Source organism: Vulpes vulpes, chromosome 2 (assembly GCF_048418805.1).
Source record: "Vulpes vulpes isolate BD-2025 chromosome 2, VulVul3, whole genome shotgun sequence".
NCBI classification, from domain to species: domain Eukaryota; kingdom Metazoa; phylum Chordata; class Mammalia; order Carnivora; family Canidae; genus Vulpes; species Vulpes vulpes.
In genome coordinates, this window is record NC_132781.1 from 109,228,237 (window position 1) to 109,247,357 (window position 19,121).

A 19,121-nucleotide genomic window follows, 5' to 3' on the forward strand; every position below is an offset into this window, starting at 1 on the left:
TCTTCAGCCCCCCACGGTCTGTAACAGTCTTGTGCTGCTTTCACGGCGTCTAGACTCGTGAGCACTGCAGACCCCGTTGGTTCTGGGGTGCCCCTCGGTGCAGGTGTTCCGATGTTCCCCCGCACCTGGATCCGGGCTCTGAACCTCATGGCGGGGGAACAGCACGGACGCCCGGAGACAGCTGCTCCATCACTGACGGAGCATTGGTTCCCTGATCAGGGTCTGTCCGCCCGGTCCCCACATGAAGCCAGTTTTCATTTATGATTATTCGGTATTTTGTGGGGAGGTACTTCGAAACCAGGGAAATAGATCCATTTATGCTCATCAAATAGTTATAGTTAATGAATGTTAAATGCAATTATAACTAATTGATATAATTAATTAACTGGCATATACGTGGACTTGTGGTTTCCTAGTCCATCCAGTGGGTTATGACTCATTATTATTATTATTATCCTTTATCTTGATGCTCAGATTGTCCCCACTGTGGTCAGTGGGAACCCAGTCCCTGTGGCTTCTGTGTCCTTTTGATGTGTCCCCATTGTTTCCTGAGCTCTTCTGGATTCTCTGGCACAAAAATAGGTCTCAGACTGATCTTGCAGTTTCCTGTTCCAACCCCTGGAACTGGCCATTCCTCTGAAAAGCCCCAAGTCTTTTGGGGGGACAGTGGATGGTGACAAAGACTGTCCTTGATCCAACTTTATTCGTGCTGCCCTGAGCTCTTGGCTCTGTGGGGCCCAGCCTGGGCTCCCTCCTGTCTTCGTGGAATCCCCTTTGGGCAAGAACCATGCTAGATCAGTTTCCCTGCCGCCACCTCCAGCCCCCACCAAGCACCCTCGCTCTCTGATCACACTCCTTGTCCCCCATCCTGGACACCTTACAATGCTGGCCTGTGCTCAGCAGGGGTTCTGTGGGGTTGTCCAGCACGAATGCCCCTTACCCTTGACTTCCCTCTTAGAGATTTCCTATCCTCTGCACCCCCCCGACCCTGCTCCTGGGGGGCAACCCCACTTGTCTTGGTTGGGGTTGGATCCCGTCTGATCGTTCTCCCCTATCACAGACCCCCCCGAATCATCCACCATCCTGTCCTTCACGCGTGTCACGAGCCACTTCTCTATCCCAGTGGTCAGGAGTCCACATCCGCGTGTCACGGGTGCCTGTGGTTGTTGCAGGTTGTGAGCAGCCCGTGGGAACATGTGCGTGTGAATATGTGTCTACACACATTACGTTCAGTTTATTTCTACTCCCGTCAATGTAGATGGGAAAGGCTCAGTGTCTCCAATCCCAGTCCAGCACCAGAGGGTTCACAATAGTTTCCTCGGTTCTGTGGCAGTGGCCCCTCCTGCACGGGGACAAGGCTGGCTCCCCTCGCCCTTACCATTTCGACTCCCACTGTGTGTGACTCACCTCCTGTCCCACTGCCCCCTCCTCCGTGAAGATGCCCACCGCCCCCCTGGCCTCCCTGGCTCTGGGCCACCTCCCCTCACCAGCCCTCTCCCCGCCCCACCCTGCACAGCCTGACCTTGCCCTTCCCCACCCCTGTTGCTTAGGGAAGGAGCCGGGAGGAATTGCCCATGAGAGCCTCTGACTGTGGAATCTTCCAGTCCGGGGTGATGGTCTCTGAAGCTTAGGAGCCGAAGACAACCCATGGTGATCCTCACATGCCCTGATCCCTGGGGACAGAGGCTCTCCAGCTCAGGTCATCTGTGCCCCTGTCTGTACCTCTTAAAAAGAAGAGCCGTTTGTGGCATTCAGGAGGGAACAGATCCTTTTTTTTCCATCTGTGTGTTTCCACGGTAGCTTCGGGACACCTGGGTGACCTTAGATGGGTTACATTTTAATGATCCCACCAGCTTCAGAAAATTTTCCACGTCGTCCTCCTGGCTGTGTATGCTTCTGGGAAGCAGGCTGGGTGCCAGCAGCTTCTGGTCTGGATCTGTCCAGGCGCTGCCGGGGCTCCCGGGCTCCTGTGCTTGTCTCAACAGCATGCAGAGAGACTGGCAGGCTATGCTAGGGGGTTTCCCGCAGACCCCATCACAGATTCCCCTTCCGGGGTGCAGAGAGACAGACAAGGTGCCAGGGAGCAGAAGAGACTTCAGGGAGCCCTAGTGTAGATAGCAATAGCCCCAGAGTTTACAGGGCTGGGGCCTATCCACCACGAGGCCCACGAGGCCTAACGTACAGGGATCCTCACTTGTTGGGCCGCGTCCACAGCCTGCACGATGGGTAGTCACAGTTTTGTTTGTTTGTTTGTTTTTCTAATTGTCTTTGTCTTAAAGAAGGACCTTAAATTGTCTAAGTGGTGGAGCCTGCCCCAGATCTAATGCCACGTGGATTGTGACTCCCAGCTCCTGTGTGTCCCAGAGGGGTGGGAAAGGCCCAGTGATGGGACCCTGCCCTGTCCCCCCGGGGGTTGGCAAGTGGCCTTAACGTGGCCGTCAAGAGCAATGCTCCCTGGTTCAAATCTCAGCTGTGGGATTTTGGAAGTCACCTCCTAGGACTGATGTGAGGATAAATACGCTCATTCGTGTATGTGAACTTTATCTCTACCTACCTCTGTGTCATCCGAACACACAGAGGCAGGAAGGGTCCCCAGAATGGCACCTGGATGTGTTACCTATCCATTTAGCTCTTTATAAAACACGACCAAGAAAGGTTCGTGTGTGCATGTCGTGCAGCTTGGAGAGTCCTTAGTCTTCCCCTCATTCTCCAAGGCCAAAGAATGTCCCCTAACTGCTTTATTTTTGGAAGATTTGAAAGACTCATAAAGGTTTCAGGATGTTTAGAATCTGGGATCATGATGCCAGAGAGGGGTCTGACCTCACCCTGACACACAGGCTGCTGCACCCTGGAGACTAAGGACACCTAGCTTGGCTGTGCTGCCACCCGGCTCCCTCCCCCAGAGAAGGGACTGCCCTTCCCTGTCTCTATGAGTGAGAAAATGCGTGGACTGGTAAGGTCGGGAGGGATGAGGCTTTGGGGCATTCAGGAAGGCTGCTGGCCGATGAGATAGATAGGAACCAGCTGTGGGGAAAACCCCCCACAGGAGCCTCAGGATGGGCTTACCTGGGAGGTGCTCCGGCTTTGTCCTGGGAATTTCAAGCTCCCCACAGGAGATGGACCACGTGGGGAATTGTGACCCCACTGGCCACTGTCCTGCCCACCCCTTTCCTTATTGCTGTAAGACCGGGTGCTAGACACTTGACTTTCATGTGCATATCTTTCTTACCCCCTAGCCGGCCGTGGGGGGCTACAGTGAATAACAGCACAGGCTCTGGTTCTGGAACAGGCCGTCCTCCCATGAAGAAACCCTCCCCAGGTCCCAGAGCCTTCCCTCTCTCTCTATCCTGACTTCCCAGAACGTGACTTCCATGGCCAGCTCCAGCATTTCCTTTCCTCCTCCTCCTCCCCGCCCTGCTACCTGCCTTCTCTGCCCACCAGGCCACCGTTCCCCTCGCAGGACCCTGGGGCCCCAGGAGGGCTGCCGCTCTTCACCGAGTGGAGGGTAGCTGTATCATTTTTGCCCCTAACAAAGCACTTCAAATAAAAGGCAACTGTGGGACGATGAGCACAGGCAGAGACTGTCCCGATCAAGGTCAGGCTCGGCTAGGGGGTCACCGAGTTCCAGCTCTAGCTGGTGCTCCCACCAGCCTGCACGGTCCGTCTTACTTCTGGCACAGGTGCGACGCTTGCTTCCCCTCGGCCCAGGCAAAGCTAATGCCTCCTTGCATCCGCCTCCAGTTGCCTCTGAGCTCCGGCTTCTCTGGGTTGGCCCAACTGTTAAGTTTTCAAGGAATTTACAGGCCGGCTGTTACACACAGCCAACATCTTAAAATTAAATGATGTTAACTCACAATTAAATAAGGGCATAAATACCCTAAATTCATTACTTCCTAATTGCATTGTTATTTTCTGTGCTCTTGATATCATGCATGTCCACTCTGTGGTGGAAACATTGCGGACTGGCTTTTACCGCTGCACTTTGCTTTCTTTTCTTTCTTCTTTCTTTCTTTCTTTCTTTCTTTCTTTCTTTCTTTCTTTCTTTCTTTCTTCTTTCTTTCTTTCTTTCTTTCTTTTTTTTTTTAAGATTTTATTTATTTATTCATGAGAGACACACACAGAGAGAGAGGTAGAGACACAGGCAGAGGGAGAAGCAGGCCCCACGCAGGGAGCCCGACACAGGAATCGACCCCGGGACCCCAGGACCACGTGGGGACTCAACCCGGGGACCCCAGGGATCCCCATGCACTTTGCTTCCTGACTCTATTCAGCAACACCAGCTTGGCAGCTGGGACTTGGCCACAGTGAAGTAGTTACACCCCTGAAATGGTGAATGCTGCAAACCAGGGCTTGACCTGTTGGCTGTCTATACTTCAGAAAGTGATGTGAGAAAGAAACGTTAGTAATTCAGATTAAACTCAACAGCATATTTTGTGTCCGCAGCCATTACGTTGTGAATAATACAAAAGACGGAGGGAACATTTCTCAGCATTTGGAAACCTCACTGATTTAGCAAAGAAGTTGCTCATGTCAAAAGAGGTTTTGGTTAAGGGGCACCCAGGTGGGGCAGTCCGTGAAGCATCCGACACCGGGTTTTGGGTCAGGTTGTGATCTCAGGGTTGTAAGACTGAGCCCCGCGTCGGGCTCTACGCTCAGCATGGAGTCGGCTTGGGGTTCTCTCTCCCTCTCCCTCTGATCCTCCTGCTGTACTCTCTCTCTAGGATGGATAATAGGTCCTTTAAAAAAAAAAAAAAAAGGTTTCAGGGACACCTGGGTGGCTCAGCGGTTGAGCATCTGCCTTCGGCTCAGGGCGTGATCCTCGAGTCCAGGGACCGAGTCCCTCATCGGACTCCCTGCATGGAGCCTGCTTCTCCCTCTGCCTATGTCTCTGCCTCTCTCTCATGAATAAATAAATAAAGTCTTTACAAATAAATAAATAATAATATAAGTTTCAGTTTAATAGATATAATTAGTATGAAAGGGAGAGATAGTGTACGAGCAGACCACATATCAGATTTAAGGACAACAAATTTATTGGGGAGAGAGCTGATTGGGATGCAACTCTGCTTATCAACCCATGGTTGAAGGTGGGGGTTTGGCAAAAATCAATGAATGCATTCTACAAGAATCCATTGGCTGTGCATAGTATAGAGTTTTGTGTATTTCAGCAGTTTATAAATTGCATGCTACATATGCTTTATGTCAGGTAAGTTCACGATTAACATGTGTAGGTATATATAGGCACGCGTGACTCTTCTTATGCACACACTGCTGCCCACCCCTTTGCCCAGGCTGGCTCCGGTGCCTCTTGTGCTGCTCCTGTAGTAGACTGTGCAGTCTGCCTCCCTCCCTGAACTTCCTGAGGACAAGGACATCTCTGTAGCTCTAACACTTAATTCCATGGCACACATTAGGTACCCCTCCCCAAACATAATTAAATAATTTCTGGATTTAATAGTTGAGTGAGTGACGGTGATGTGTGCACTCTCCATGTGTTTTTCCCTTCCTGGGGAGGGACTGTGTTCCAGGCCCTCGCATGCTGGGGTATGGCCATGTGATGAGGTCAGCTGGCTATGGTGTGTGTGGTAGGAGTGATGCCAGCCCTTTCAGACAAGACCTTCCAGAAGCTTCTTCCTTCCCTGCCGCAGGGACCCCGGAGGCCAAGTATTCCTGATCGGGTAGTCACATGACAGAGATCCTGACCACGAAGTGACTGAGTAAAAGAAACTTTTATTTTATTCAGCCACTAAGATCATGGGGTTTACTTGTTACCACAGCAGAGGCTAACCTATCCTGACTAATCAAACTAAGGCAGCTGGTGACTGGGCTGCATAGCTTGTTAGTGGCGGGGCCGGGGCCAAGAGCCCATCTTCGTTTTCCCTATACATACTGCCTCCCGGGGATCCCTGGGTGGTGCAGCGGTTTGGTGCCTGCCTTTGGCCCAGGGCGCGATCCTGGAGACCCGGGATCTAATCCCACATCGGGCTCCCGGGCATGGAGCCTGCTTCTCCCTCTGCCTGTGTCTCTGCCTCTCTCTCTCTCTCTCTCTCTCTCTCTCTCTCTCTGTGACTATCATAAATAAATAAATTTAAAAAATGAAAAAAATAAAAAATAAAAAATACATACTGCCTCCCAAATACTTTTTTGGAAGTAGAGAATAAAGTGTGAATCCAGGACGACTCTTGTTCAAAGCCCCATTTCAGAGGATAACTGGTTAGGACCCACTCATGGTGAGCCCGCCTGAGGCTACCAGCCCAGCAAGCACGTCCACCAAACACCCTCCTTCATTAGAGGATCAGCAGGTATGGCCGGTGTGTGGGATTCAGCCTCCCATTAACTGTCATTAGCCTGGCTGATGTTTCACCCACAAGCACCCCTCCCTGGTCCTGTCATTTACCACTTCCCTCTGAGCGTATCTGAACAGGTCTGGGACTTGAAGGGAGAGAGAACCAGTTTTGGAAATGATGCTCTCAGGGCATAGAACTCAAGTCTCAAAGGCAAGCAAAAATAAATAAATAAATAAATAAATAAATAAATAAATAAATAAACGCCTCCCCCCATTCTCAGCTACAGAAGACTTAGCTCAGTCCCACAAACATTTGTGAAGCATGGATTATATGTCAGGTATTAGGCTATACTATAGTGTGGTACGTATAGTACGGGCTTCATACAGCTTAGTGTGCTATGGATAGTTTAGCAGATGTAGTAGCGTGTTAGCAGCATTTATGGTGTACGTATCACATAGTATAGCATTAGCGTAGCGTAGTATTGTGTTTATGGTATAATGACGTGGTATATAGTATGGCATATATTTTTTAAAGATGTAATTTATTTATTCATGAGAGACACGCACACACACAGAGGCAGAGACACAGGCAGAGGGAGAAGAAGGCTCCATGCAGGGAGCCCGACGTGGGACTCAATCCCGGGACTCCAGGATCACGCCCTGGGCCGAAGGCAGCCGCTCAACTGCTTAGCCACCCAGGCGTCTCTATAGTATAGCATATTGTGTATAGCATAGCATAGTATGTATGGTGCGGTGTGTAGAGTGTACATATAGCTCAGTGTGCCACAGTATAGTACGTACAGTACAGTGCGCAGAGTGTGGTGGGGCATTGGTTTAGCACAGTACAGTATGTATGGAGTAATCCGTAGGTTGCATACATAGCAGTAAACTCTGCTCTGTCGTACATGCTGTGCTATGCTCCGCTATGCTATTTACGCAGTACTATACTACGTGGCACGTAGAGCATAGTGCGGTACGTATAGCATTAACAGCAATGTATGGTGCATACAGATAGCATAGCATGTATAATACGTATATTATTACTATAGCATAGCATAGTAGTCTTTTTGTCTTTTTCCCCCTGAAAGTTTGGCACTTTTTGCATTCTTTGACTGCAAACCAGCATTCTGGAACCATCTGTTTGAAGTCACAGAGCCCTGCGTGGTGGGGTGATGTGGGGGGTGAGCTGGTATGTACCCGACCCTACCTATGTGCCACGACACCACCTTCACCTCCCTTGGCCCCCCACACCCTCCTTTGTCAGGCACTCCCTCCCTGGTGTCTGCTTACCCCTCTCCCTAAAGCACTGCTCTTGGCTTTGTGGTTTCTTTCTGTTTTGGCCACGGGGATGTAAGCCCACCAAGTGTCTTATTTTGTGCTCTGTCTCTGTTCTGGGGTCTCCCCAGCGTCTAGAGAGTGTTTGCTGAATGGCAGGGCCTTGCACCCCTGCCTCACACCATATCTCATACCAGGACCAGTGGCTGATGGCCCCTCACAGGTGCCCTCCCCTCCTGACCTCTCTAGTTCCTCTGTGCCTCTGATTTTCATATAGGCTGTGACCTCTGCCTGAGACACTCTACCCATTGACTCTGGCATGCCCTTCCCTGCCCACTGCCCCCCATCCTCTGTCCCCTGGCCCCCATACGTCCCCTGTCACAATACTGTCCTACCTTCTTGCAGTTCCTGTGTTTCTTCTTCTTGGGCTGCCAGCTTGGGAGCATGGGTCTGTGTGTGCCCTGCTCACCTCCCTATCCTTAGCCCCGAGGATAGCACATAGTAGGTGCTCAAATAGTCAAAGGATGAACAGTGGATGCTGATCACAGCCAACCTGTGACCTCTTGGTCCATTCAAGGGAGACCTAGAGATGCAGTGGTGCATGGATATAGGCTTCTTTTCTGGGTGCAGGTGCCCTCCGATCCTCTCCCCGTAGCCATTCTGGGCAGCACCAAAAGAATGGCCCATGTCTACTATTTTTTCTGTCACCCCATACCTCTCTCTCTTCCTCAAATGGGGTTGTCTGCTTCCTCAATTATAAAAATAACATACATTCATTGTAAGACTTCTGAGCTACTTTTGTCTTTCAGTGTTGACACACCTAGTCTATATAGGAGCTATTAATTGAACACCTACTATGTGCAGGTGCTATACCAGGCACTGGGGATGCACATAGTAGAGCAGGGTCCCTACCTTCCAAAATATTACATTCAGCACCTATTATTCATTTTAGGTTACCCTCCCCAGCTGTGCACCCTAGAAGGCGGGGCCTGTTTTCCGTTCGCTAGTCCAGTGCATCAGATTCACGTACATGGAGGCTGTTAAAACCAGACTCCTGGTTCCCACCTCCAGAGTGTCTCATTCAGACTTGAGGTGAGTCTGCTAATTTGCATTTCTAACAAATTTCCTGATGATGTTCGTTCTGCCGGCCTGGGGAACCACACTTTGAGAACCACTGCCCAAGACCACACCACTCTTACAGTTTTCAGAAGCTACGCACATCCATTATCTTGTTCAGTCTCTCAGAATCTCTCACCCGAGTATGATAAGCACACACAGCTGGTGAGGGCCAAGATGGGCTCTTAAGCCCAGGTCTTCCTATGGGAGGCTGCCCCCTCTCTTAGTGGCACTGGGTGGCACCTGCAAAATCCCCACCACCACAGGAGTGCCAAGAAGGTTACGTACGATGAGTCCGGTCAGAGCAAGGGGGCATCAAATCGCAGAGGAAAGCTCCAGAAGGACATTTCTTGGATGGAGGGATGCAAGGTCTAGTACTGTGCTCCGGAAGGAGAACTGGCTTGGGTCACAATGCAGTGAGCAACAGTGACTTGGTGGAAGAGCTAGCTACTGGACCCCTCCACCTAGAATGCAGAGGAAGGCTGAAGTAGTGCCACAAGGGAAGGGAACTGGCCCAGGAGCCCCCTGACCTGAGGCAGGTGTGACTGGGGCCTGGATCACTCCACCTGCTTCCCGGCAGCCTCTCCGGAAGCTCTGGCTGAAGAGCGCCCGCCTCCTTGAAGTCTGCCCTGGCACCTCCCTCAGCCAGAACTGGCTGGGAGTGTGCTGGGTAGGATGGAAAGTCTGAGGGCCGCAGTCTGGCCAGCCCAGCAACTCAAAATAAGCACTTCCTCTTGGGCAGTGAGGCGGCCAAGGGGCTCTGACTGGACAATCCTTCAGTGTTCTCTGGAGCCTTTTGGGCGCTAGTCTGGGCTGGGCACTTCCTCATCTGGGAGGAGGCCCTGGGAGGTGGCGAGAGAGCCCAGCTCTGAGAGGAGCTCTGTGAGTCCAAGGGGAAAGGAAAGGAGACGTGGAAAAGTGTGGACTTGCAAGAGGGAGTCCTCTGATGTTGTGTATCTAAGCAGGAAGCCAGACCTACCCAGCTCTGGAGAAGGAAAATAAACTCTGGAGACCTATATTTAGAAAGTGGCAAAATTCTGTTTCTCAATTGGCAGTGGAGCTTAAGTCTAAAACTCGCTTCCCTGCTGAAATAACCACTGGACTACATGTAGGAATGGGACTGTGGTGAGCGGTGGTATCTGAATGGGACTGTGAGGCTGGTGCCTGCTTATCCTTCATGTTGCTGGACTTGCACAGGCCATTCCAGAAGGCTCTATAGGAATTCTGGCACAGATTTTGTGGTGGTAACGATGATGGAGGTAGAGATGGGGCGAATGATGATGATCAGATAATGGTGATGGTGACAATGATGATGGTGATGGTGATGATGGTGCTGATGGTGATGGTGATGGTAATGGTGGTGATGACGGTGGGAATGATGGTGATGACAATGGTGATGATGGTAATGGTGATGATGGTGGCACTGGTGGTGGTGGTAGGCCAGGCCTACACTTGGCATATGTGATCTCATTCAGTCCTACAACAACCTTAGGAGGTGAGTATGGGTCACCACCCACTTTTTTCAGGTGAAGAAAGTGAGGCTCAGAGAAGTTAAGTCACACAGCCAACAGTCGTAGGGCTGGGATTCAAACTCAGGTCAGGGTAACCACAAAGCCCACTCTATATGAACCCATCACAAAATCTCAGATTTGGAAGGGGTGCCACCGAGTACAGTTCCTGCTACTTTCCTGTCCCAGAGTGCTGGCACAGTCTCTGCTTGCACACCTCTGTGGAGATGGGGCTCACACTCCCATGAACAGTTCTTCCCTCAGCTCAAAGCCCCTAAAGTTCCCCTGTATGGAGCTGAAATCTGTCCTGTGTAATCTCTGTGGCTGCACAGAATTCCCTGTTCTGGAGGCAGGTCTCATCGCCTCTCAAGTCTTTTCTCTCTGCGGTTTCCACTCCCATGGTCCTCTCAGCGGTCTCTGCTCCTCATGAAGCCCTTTGGGTTTCAGTGTGGAGTCTGGAATCGGGCAGAGTGCACTTTGGGCAAAATATACCTTTGAAAGTGGATCTGATTTCTAGAAATAGCAAGTGATCATTTGGAATCATTGTGCACGTGGATGATGCAGCTAAGAGGAAAAAACTGGTTTGAAAGATAAACTTGAATGATTTTGAAATCTGGCCCAAATTAGCACTGAAAGAAGTCATTCCTGGAAGAAATGTACCAAAACACAGCTTAAAACACCAGCAACATTCATTATTAGAGGCAGCGAAGAGCCTTTCAAGGTAAGGAGATGCCCAGTTCTCTGAGAGCTGGTGTGTCCCAGTAAAATGTAGACAAAGCATCAACAATGGCACCTACAGGGCAGCCTGGATGGCTCAGCGGTTTAGCGCCACCTTCGGCCCGGGGCCTGATCCTTGAGACCCCGGATCAAGTCCCGCATTGGGCTCCCTGCGTGGAGCCTGCTTCTTCCTCTGCCTGGGTCTCTGCCTCTCTCTTTCTGCATCTCTCTGTGTGTCTCTCATGAATAAATAAATAAAATATTAGACAAAACAAACAAACAATGGCACCTACAAATGTTGGCAGACGTGTAACAATTTCCAACACGACCAGGGAAGGACCACCAGCTCGTGCTACTGTTGTGTCCTGCGTGAAACATGCCTAGAGATTTAACATGGTGGGATCAAGTCTGGCCCCAGCACCCTCCAGCACAGCTCCCACCCTGAGCTGGGTGGTCTTGGGCAGAGGGCGAGGCTGAGGCCAGGCGTGGGCCTCCACTCTCCCTTGCCCTGCTTGGAGCACTGCTGCTTGGGGCAGCTGGGTCCCAGACTTGCCACCGAAGCCCGGCCGCCTTTCCAGTAGCAACCACAACTTCAGAGGACTGCCAAGGAGCCGATTGGGCAATGTCCCCGGCGAACGTGGCTGTGTGTGCGTGGGAGTCTTGCACACGGGGGTGTTGGAAACCACGACTGGCAATTCCGGATTCCAGAAGCAAGTCCTGAAGGAGGGAGTGGAGGGAGGGGGCCAAAGGACCTGCTTTGAACTGGATCCCCTGAGGCGCAGGTCACATGCAGCGGCAGGTTGAAGCAACCCCAGGGAGGGGAACACAACTCACTTCCCTTTCCTCTTTTCCAGAAGCTCTGTGCGGCCCACTGGAATGATCCTTCCACCAAGCCTGACTGCGGAAATAGCACGGTCCTCACCTGCCTTCCCTGCATTCCCTGAAGACGCCCTGTCCTCAGATCCCTATAAACTGGGGCCTAGCTCTAAGTCAGGGACCAGCCTAGCGAGTGGGGGGCAGACAGGACACTGGAGGAAGGGGCTCCATGGGGACAGGAAGGGCTCTGTGGAGGAGAAATGGGATGGTGGGGGTCGTGACACCAAGGAGGGTCAGCCCTCTCCACACTCGGGGGAGGGGACGGCTGGAAGGCCTGGTGCCGCATGGGCAGCATCCTAGATGGTGCGGGAAGCAGGGAGTTTGCACGCCATGCAACCAGGGTGTAGATGCATTGCCCTCCCCGGGGAGTCCCTTGTGAGGGGGACAGAAGTCTGCATTTTCTCATCTGTAAGAGGTCCTCGTACCCCCACTGGGCAGGCAGTCCTGAGGAAGAGGTGGGAACCTGTGGCACCTCTGGCACCATGGGCCATACGGGAGGGACACAAAGCCTCGCCTGGTGAATCACTGGTATCAAGACTACCCTATGGCTCCCAAATTGGTTCACCTCCCAAGCTTCACGAATTACTAGTTTCAGACAACTGCCTCCCATCACTAACATCTCAGCTGAGCTCATCTGGTCTTGGAGATGCAGCCTGAAGAATAAAGGGCCTTACAAGAAGTTTCACAAACACCTGGCCTGGAGTCGGGGAGAGGCTGCTGGGGGGGCCCCCGGGCTGGGGCTGGAAAACAGGCCCCGGGGAGGTGAGGCTCCTCAGCCAGCACAGCAAGCCTGGCCCCGGAGAGGCACTTCCTGAACTTTCCTGCTCTTTGAAATTGTCTTCACAAGGCAAAGGTTATTTCCCCCAACTTCAAAACGCTCAGACACCAAAGGATGTCTGAGTGACCGGATAAATTCTGTCCTGTTTCACGGACTGGGAAGCTGGGTCCCACAGGAGGACCAGTTGGAAGCAGAAGAGACCTTTATGTCGTTAGCATCCCAGTAACTCCTGAGGAGTTATGTGATTTTTACAACGACCATGGGGACCTGAAGGCATCTTTGGTAACAAGGGCAAGCCTCTTGTGCTGCATGTCCCTGCGCTGAAGGGACACATACCACTCAGCAGTGATCACCGAATGTCCTGGACGGAAACCCACCAGTGGCCTAGAAGCGAGCGTGCATGCACCTGCCAGCGTACACACGTGTGTGCGCACACGGCCCCTTGTCCTCTGGAGCCTCTCTGCCTGACACACAGATTCCTTGTTCGCTCACCCCACCCCTTTAAGTTATTTCCAGGACTTAGGTTATTACCCTTGGCAGCTGTGCCTCACACACAAATCTCGGGAGGCTGGTTTATGAAGTGTGACGTGTTGATCAACGACTAAGTCTCATTAACCTCTGCTTGTGAACGTGCATTCCTACCTCGGGCCCGGGGCCCGACTGGCACAGCCACAGCCTTCACTGCAGGTGTGGGGTGGGGCTGACCCCCGAGTCCTGAACCTAAGCCGCCAGGCTAGCAGCTCCAGCACCCAGAAAGTAGACCCTGAGGCCCTCCACAAAACTAGGGTGGCCTTCCCCTTGGAAATGTTCTCTGAACCTCAGAGACCTGTTCAGCTGGGGAAAGAGCTGGCCTCAAGGACCGTGAAGAAGCAGTGGGAACCAGGGAAACCTATATGGAACTCAGCCGTCGAGGCAGGGAGATTCCTTCTGACTTGGCTTCGCTCTGGATCCTGGCACATCCCCAGAGTGGAAGGGCCCGTGGGGCCCCAAGGCAGAGAGGTCTGGGGACTGCCAAGGAATCCATCCAAGGCAGGAAACAACTCTAGGAGGCGTCCCAGGCTTGGCCAGTCCTAACTTAGGGCCACCAGTGGTTCCCCCACCCAGCTTCGAGAACACATGCTGGCTACTTTGGCTCTCTGGGTCATTTCTGGAAATCACCCTGTTTCTGCACCTTTAGCTCATTGTTGGATAGAAAGTTCATCCGATTCAGATGATAAGGAGAAGCCGGGCTGGCAGGGTGGGTGCGAAGATGGTATGGGGGTGGGGGGAGACAGGCTCTGCGGGTCTCCCGGGGGTCGGTGGCCCCGGGGGCCTCCCTGGAAGGACAACAGCCAGGACAGAGCCAGCCTGCTGGTGATGGCAGGGGGTGGCATTTCTGAAGTCTTATGAATTCGGAATCTGTAGGGAAGAGTTTCATTATCTGTTTTGAAAGAAAGAGACATTTTAGAAGGACTGCGAAGACTGTCACACACAAGGCTGACCGTTTACGCTGAGGGTGGTGGCCTTGGGTCATTATGCCCTCATGCCTGGCCTTCCCTCTTGTGGGCAGGTGGATTTCTCCCCCAGCAGTGCCCTTGGGGAAAACGGAGAGAACCCGGCAGGACAGGGAAGCAGGGCCTGGATGACTGGGACAGTCAGCTAGGGGGCAGGTGGCCACATTCCGGGCCCAGCCCCAGGCCCGCGGCCCTCCTCCGCCAACTCGAGTCCCTGAGTCCCCGTCTTCCCAGGACGCGGCTTACGGCCCTGCCTTCTCCTTTCTCAGGTATCTGAAAGCAGGGCTTGTCCAGCGAGCAGATTAGAAAAGGATATGCCAACTTGTTCCCATACTTGAAAGCCGGAGAAAGCCTCGCCGTGAAAAGAACAAACAGAACCTGTTTGGTGGCTTGTCATTGCGGTGACAACACGAACCTTTCACAGGTGAGCACTGCTCCCCCGCCCCCCCTCCTCCTGGGCGGGCGGGGCCGTGGGGGGAAAAACACAGCCACCGGCTCCCCAGCCCTTAGGGAACTCAAGGGTTTGATGACAAACATTTAAGAACCCAAGGGACAGCCGAGGGAGAAAAGTTTATTAAAACTTGTCCGGGTCATAGAGAAACACTCCTGGAGAAGACAATGCCTCCTTTTGTCACCTCCATCAGGGCGACGGTGCTTCTCGATAAGAGCATATTGTTTTCATATTTATCTTAGTTCTCGCTCTGCGTTCCTCCTGAATAAACATAAAGAGCTGATTTCGGAGATCACATGTGTCAAAAATATCCCCACCAAACCCACTGAAGGGTCAAAGTCCCCGTGGCCAGAGCTGTACGAGTGTCACGAAGAGAACCCCTCTCTGAGTTCTTACAGATAAAAAGGCCAATCCTCAGGATCTGCCGAGGCCTCACGCATCAACCCCATGAAAATGGGGAGCCCACCCACGGGGAGTTAGGGGTGAAGAACCCTGTACCGTCCATGTCCACGTGTGCAGCTCGGGGAAGACACAAGAGCAGGAGGGCTCAGGCCCGGCCCGCCTTGTGCACCTGCACGGACTCAGGATGCCCTGTGTCTTCTCTCCTCTTCCACCACTTAGGGTCTCCTAAGAGGATGACACCAGCTGGGGCGAGAAAAGCAAAGGTCGGCCTTTCTCTCACTTCTGTGCAGATTCGCAAGCGCAGAGGAGCCACAGAGCGGAGCGGGGTTGGAGGAGGGCTCAGAACAGATGTGGTTACTCTGGTCTCTGCGGAGTATTACTGTGTGCAGAGGAGACTCCAGGCTGGGTGCGTGTACCTCTCCTAAAAGCAAAGAATTCTTTTTTCTGGATTTTAAGTATTAAGAAGAAGAGTTTCATAAAAATGGAGAGTGAGGTACAGCTATCACTTTGAAAAGAAAAAAAAAACAACTGGACACTTCAAAAGTCATCTTTTCTTTCTTTTTTTTTTTTTTTAAGATTTATTCATTTATTTATGATAGAGAGAGAGAGAGAGGCAGAGATACAGGAGGAGGGAGAAGCAGGCTCCATGCTGGGAGCCCAACACGGGACTCGATCCCAGGACTCCAGGATCACTCCCTGGGCCAAAGGCAGGCGCCAAACCACTGAGCCACCCAGGGATCCCCGATCTTTTCTTTTCATTACAGTTTTGCTTGGAAATGTGGTCCTTAACCTTGAAGACGACCCCTTGTGAGTGTCCTATCACGTAGTTACCGTGAGGGAGCTAATGCCTCTCTGCAAACTAGATGTTTGCGTTAACATGATACGGACACATACAGGTTACTTCATTAGCAGCTATCGTTGGAACCTCATGCAAAACGCATGGCTTTAATTACTAGGGTTTTGGGCACAAGAAATGGCCAGGGTAATTATGAATAAATAGGAGGGGAGGATAGAACCATTTAAAAGAAAAATAAATGAGCGTTAAGTATAAAATGCAAAAACAAAGCTGTTTGTAACTTAAGATAAATCTCTAAAATTTATTTTTCAAAAACGTCATTATGAGAACAAATATACTAATATAGTGTCTCGTTCACCTTAATCACAACAAAGTCATAGGACAGCATAAAAGAGATAATTCTCGTACGTAAAGGATATTTAAAACGTCAGCCACATCAAGACCCTCTATTCTGAAACACTGTGTACGGCATCTCACTCTGTGGAAAGGTAATACAGCCCTCAAGAACTCTTCAAACAAATGCAACATAAATAGGAGTACAATAAAAACTATTTTAAAAACCTGTAAAATCAAAGCACCTATTTAAATTAAGACCATCGGGAACCTACAGGATTATTTCAGGAGGACTCAGAGACACTAAATACTGTAGTTCTAAGGGGAAAAAAATGACAATCATTTTATGTAACTTACAAGGCGAACTGAATACTATGAAAGAGGTGCTTTGCAGCACATTTAAAAGTTTTAATTTGAATAATACTCAACAGAGGAAACCAATTCTGTGACACTGGCTGAGACATAATAACAAAAGGGCATGACTGTAACTGTGGCCCTTCCCAGTCTATTTTTAGAGGCTTAAGACTCCAGCCTTAAATAGTTTTAATAACGCTCGTGGCTACAAGTCAGCATGTAACCCACAGCCTGGGAGACGACCAGTTCTTTTCATACCGTGTAACCTAGTTTGCTGGGGGTGTTTTTCCCCTTTACAACTAATCCTGAGAGATCCTGCTCACAGAACGTGAGGGATCTCAGGAACGGTTTCTGTTTCCCTCCGTTTGCTAGCTACCCTGGCGCACGCACGGCAAAGACGGGGCGATAAACTGAAATCAGGTTACGATGGGGTGACAAATCCTTAAAAACATGGAGCTACCTTGCTTTTCTGGAAGCCTACTTGGAATATCACTTTCCTTGGGTACAGAGCGACACGGGGGTGAGCAAGAAGCACTTTTGATTGTGGAGATGTGCCCTGAGAGGTACGGATCTCTGTGCCACCGTCACAGCGGGGACAGCTGCACCTGTCGAGAGAGGAAGGGCTTCCATCCTGTAGTGACTTGATAGGGTTGTGAGAAGTCTGTGTATGCGGACTAACAAACGTATGTACGTGTGAGCACACGTTTCTATAAACACGTTATGTACATGTATACACACGGTGCACGCTCACCCACGTATGTCCCAGTGACAAAAGCCCCCTGGAGGCTGACGAGACTTGCTTTCTGAAAATTACCACCTTTTCCAAATCCAACCTTTCCATTCCGCTCCCATAACTCAAAATTACAGTAAATCATACCCTGAAGGTTTCATTTCAGTTTTCAATTAAAACAACCACAACAACCAATGGGCAAACCAAATTATATCCAGAAACAAGGGCACATCCAGGGCTAAACACACCATCGTTGGCCCCTGAAAAACAAACAGGAAAACCGGAGGAGATGCTTTGAGATGTTATGGAAATTGAACGGGCATTTTCTGTTTTATTTTCGCAGGAAAGGAAGAGAAAGATCACTTTCATCGATGACTGCGTGTAAGACCTCCAACCTGGCTCGGGTGTCACGTCCTTGGGATAAAAGTCTAAGATGAGCGACTGAAGCAGTAACAAATCAGACCCAATCCCCCTCCTTCTAAATCCAAGAAAAGGTATGGCATCTAGGGTTGTGGGGGTTAGTCTCTGAGCTCCCGGAAAAAGGGAGACAGGATGTGGGGCCGGACTGTCCTGGCAGGCTCACTGAGCTCAGAGGTGGCAGGCGGCGGGCGGCCCGGACCGCGGAGTCCCGGCACCCGTCATCTGTCATCTGTCGTCCTCCACAGGGTCCACAGCCTGGGCTCCTCCCACGGGCACATCCATTCGAGGCCACCCCCGCCACCCCCGTCACAAGTTCTCCTTCAGAAGGCCAAGCTTCCGCAGGGCCTCGCGGCGGGCCTCCTCCGTGGAGCCACGGCCGGAGAACTGGACGGTGATGCCCTGGGGCCTGAAGCCCACGGCACGGGGCAGCGACCCTGAGCGCTTCCGAGCATCCTGGCTGCAGCCCGGCTGCCGGGGCTCGTAGAAGCTCTTGCTGGCATCCTGGCGTGCCAGTTTGGTGGCAAGCGCCGGGTCTGCACGGAAGGTGACAGTCTTCCCAGTCGAGACCAAGGTGCTGGGCTCACTCCTGAGCACGTCGTGAATGCTCTGGAAGCCGTTGGCCAGGGGAAAGCAGTGCTCCGTCTGCACGCCTCTGGACTGCTGAGCGCCCGGCTGCAAGCCCGCCCGCGTGGACACGGCCTCCTGGGCCGGGCCCACCGGCTTGCTCGGGCCCCGCGGCCCCGGCTCCGGAGAGCTGCTCCTCCCTGGCTCGGCGGGCTCTGCCCCCGTGGCCCCTGGCGACAGGAAGGAGACACCGTTGATGTTGGCCAGGACCCGGGCCTTCCGCTCCTGCACGTTGACGGCCGCTTTGGAGATGGTCTTGTTGAACTCCTTGCCCGCGCTGTTGGTCACGCTGATGTTGCTCGGGAAGCGGTGGATCTTGGGCGCAGGCTGCGCCGCGGGTCTGGGCCACAGGCAGGGGTCCCCGTTCCGAGGGGCCCCCGAAGGCAGTGTCCTCCAGTCCCCAGGCTTGCTCTCCTTGGAGGGGGACGGGGGTGCAAGTGCCTCACTTCCCGCCAGCTTCTCGGACATTTTCTGAGCGATCACCAGCGGGGTGGGGACGGAGCGGGGCAGTTTGGGGTGCTCTGCGGGAGGGGCCAGCAGCTCCTTCCTGGGGGATGTCGTGGCGGTGGCCACAGGCCGGGCGGGTGGCACGGGAGGGGCCTCTGAGGCCGCAGAGCCTGGTGAGGGAGGACCCCCCGCTTCTGGTTTCCTGCATTCCACGACGACATCGGGGGTGTCTTCCTTCGCGACAGGACCAGCCCCTGAAAAGGACACAGAATCCTCATAAGCTACCACCTTAGGAAAAAGTAAATGCACCGCATTTCCTTCTTGCTGAATTCACGAGGCCTCCAAGGGACACAGGGCCAGGGTGAGCAGCAGCACGTCCTGTCACCTACCCTCCCTGGACCAGGAGAACGTCCTGTGTGAGTCTCACCACCACCGGATGAGGAGTCCATTGGTGATGGGGAAGGTTCCAGTCTCAATGCTCAACACACGGTGTGTGTAGGCTGCTGGGGACGTAT

General features: G+C 52.2%; 1 protein-coding gene and 1 long non-coding RNA gene across 9 annotated transcripts in view; one reads left to right on the plus strand and one right to left on the minus strand.

The window, feature by feature from the left end:
* LOC112933440 (uncharacterized) overlaps positions 1–17,557 on the plus strand; it is a 33,998-nt gene extending 16,441 nt beyond the window's left edge. For 2 of the 3 annotated variants that reach the window (XR_011999961.1, XR_011999960.1), the window contains 3 exons: positions 8,514–8,653; positions 14,319–14,473; positions 17,459–17,557. This is a non-coding gene — a long non-coding RNA (uncharacterized lncRNA). The remainder of the gene's footprint in view (positions 1–8,513; positions 8,654–14,318; positions 14,474–17,458) is intronic. The other variant, XR_011999962.1, reaches the window with a different exon arrangement.
* The window catches only part of PROSER2 (proline and serine rich 2), a 40,932-nt gene continuing 37,782 nt past the window's right edge, over positions 15,972–19,121 (minus strand). For all 6 annotated transcript variants that reach the window (XM_072749531.1, XM_072749529.1, XM_072749530.1 and 3 more), the window contains one exon: positions 15,972–18,860. In XM_072749531.1, the coding sequence (XP_072605632.1) occupies positions 17,842–18,860 (1,019 nt within the window). In that variant the 3' untranslated portion in view covers positions 15,972–17,841. The remainder of the gene's footprint in view (positions 18,861–19,121) is intronic.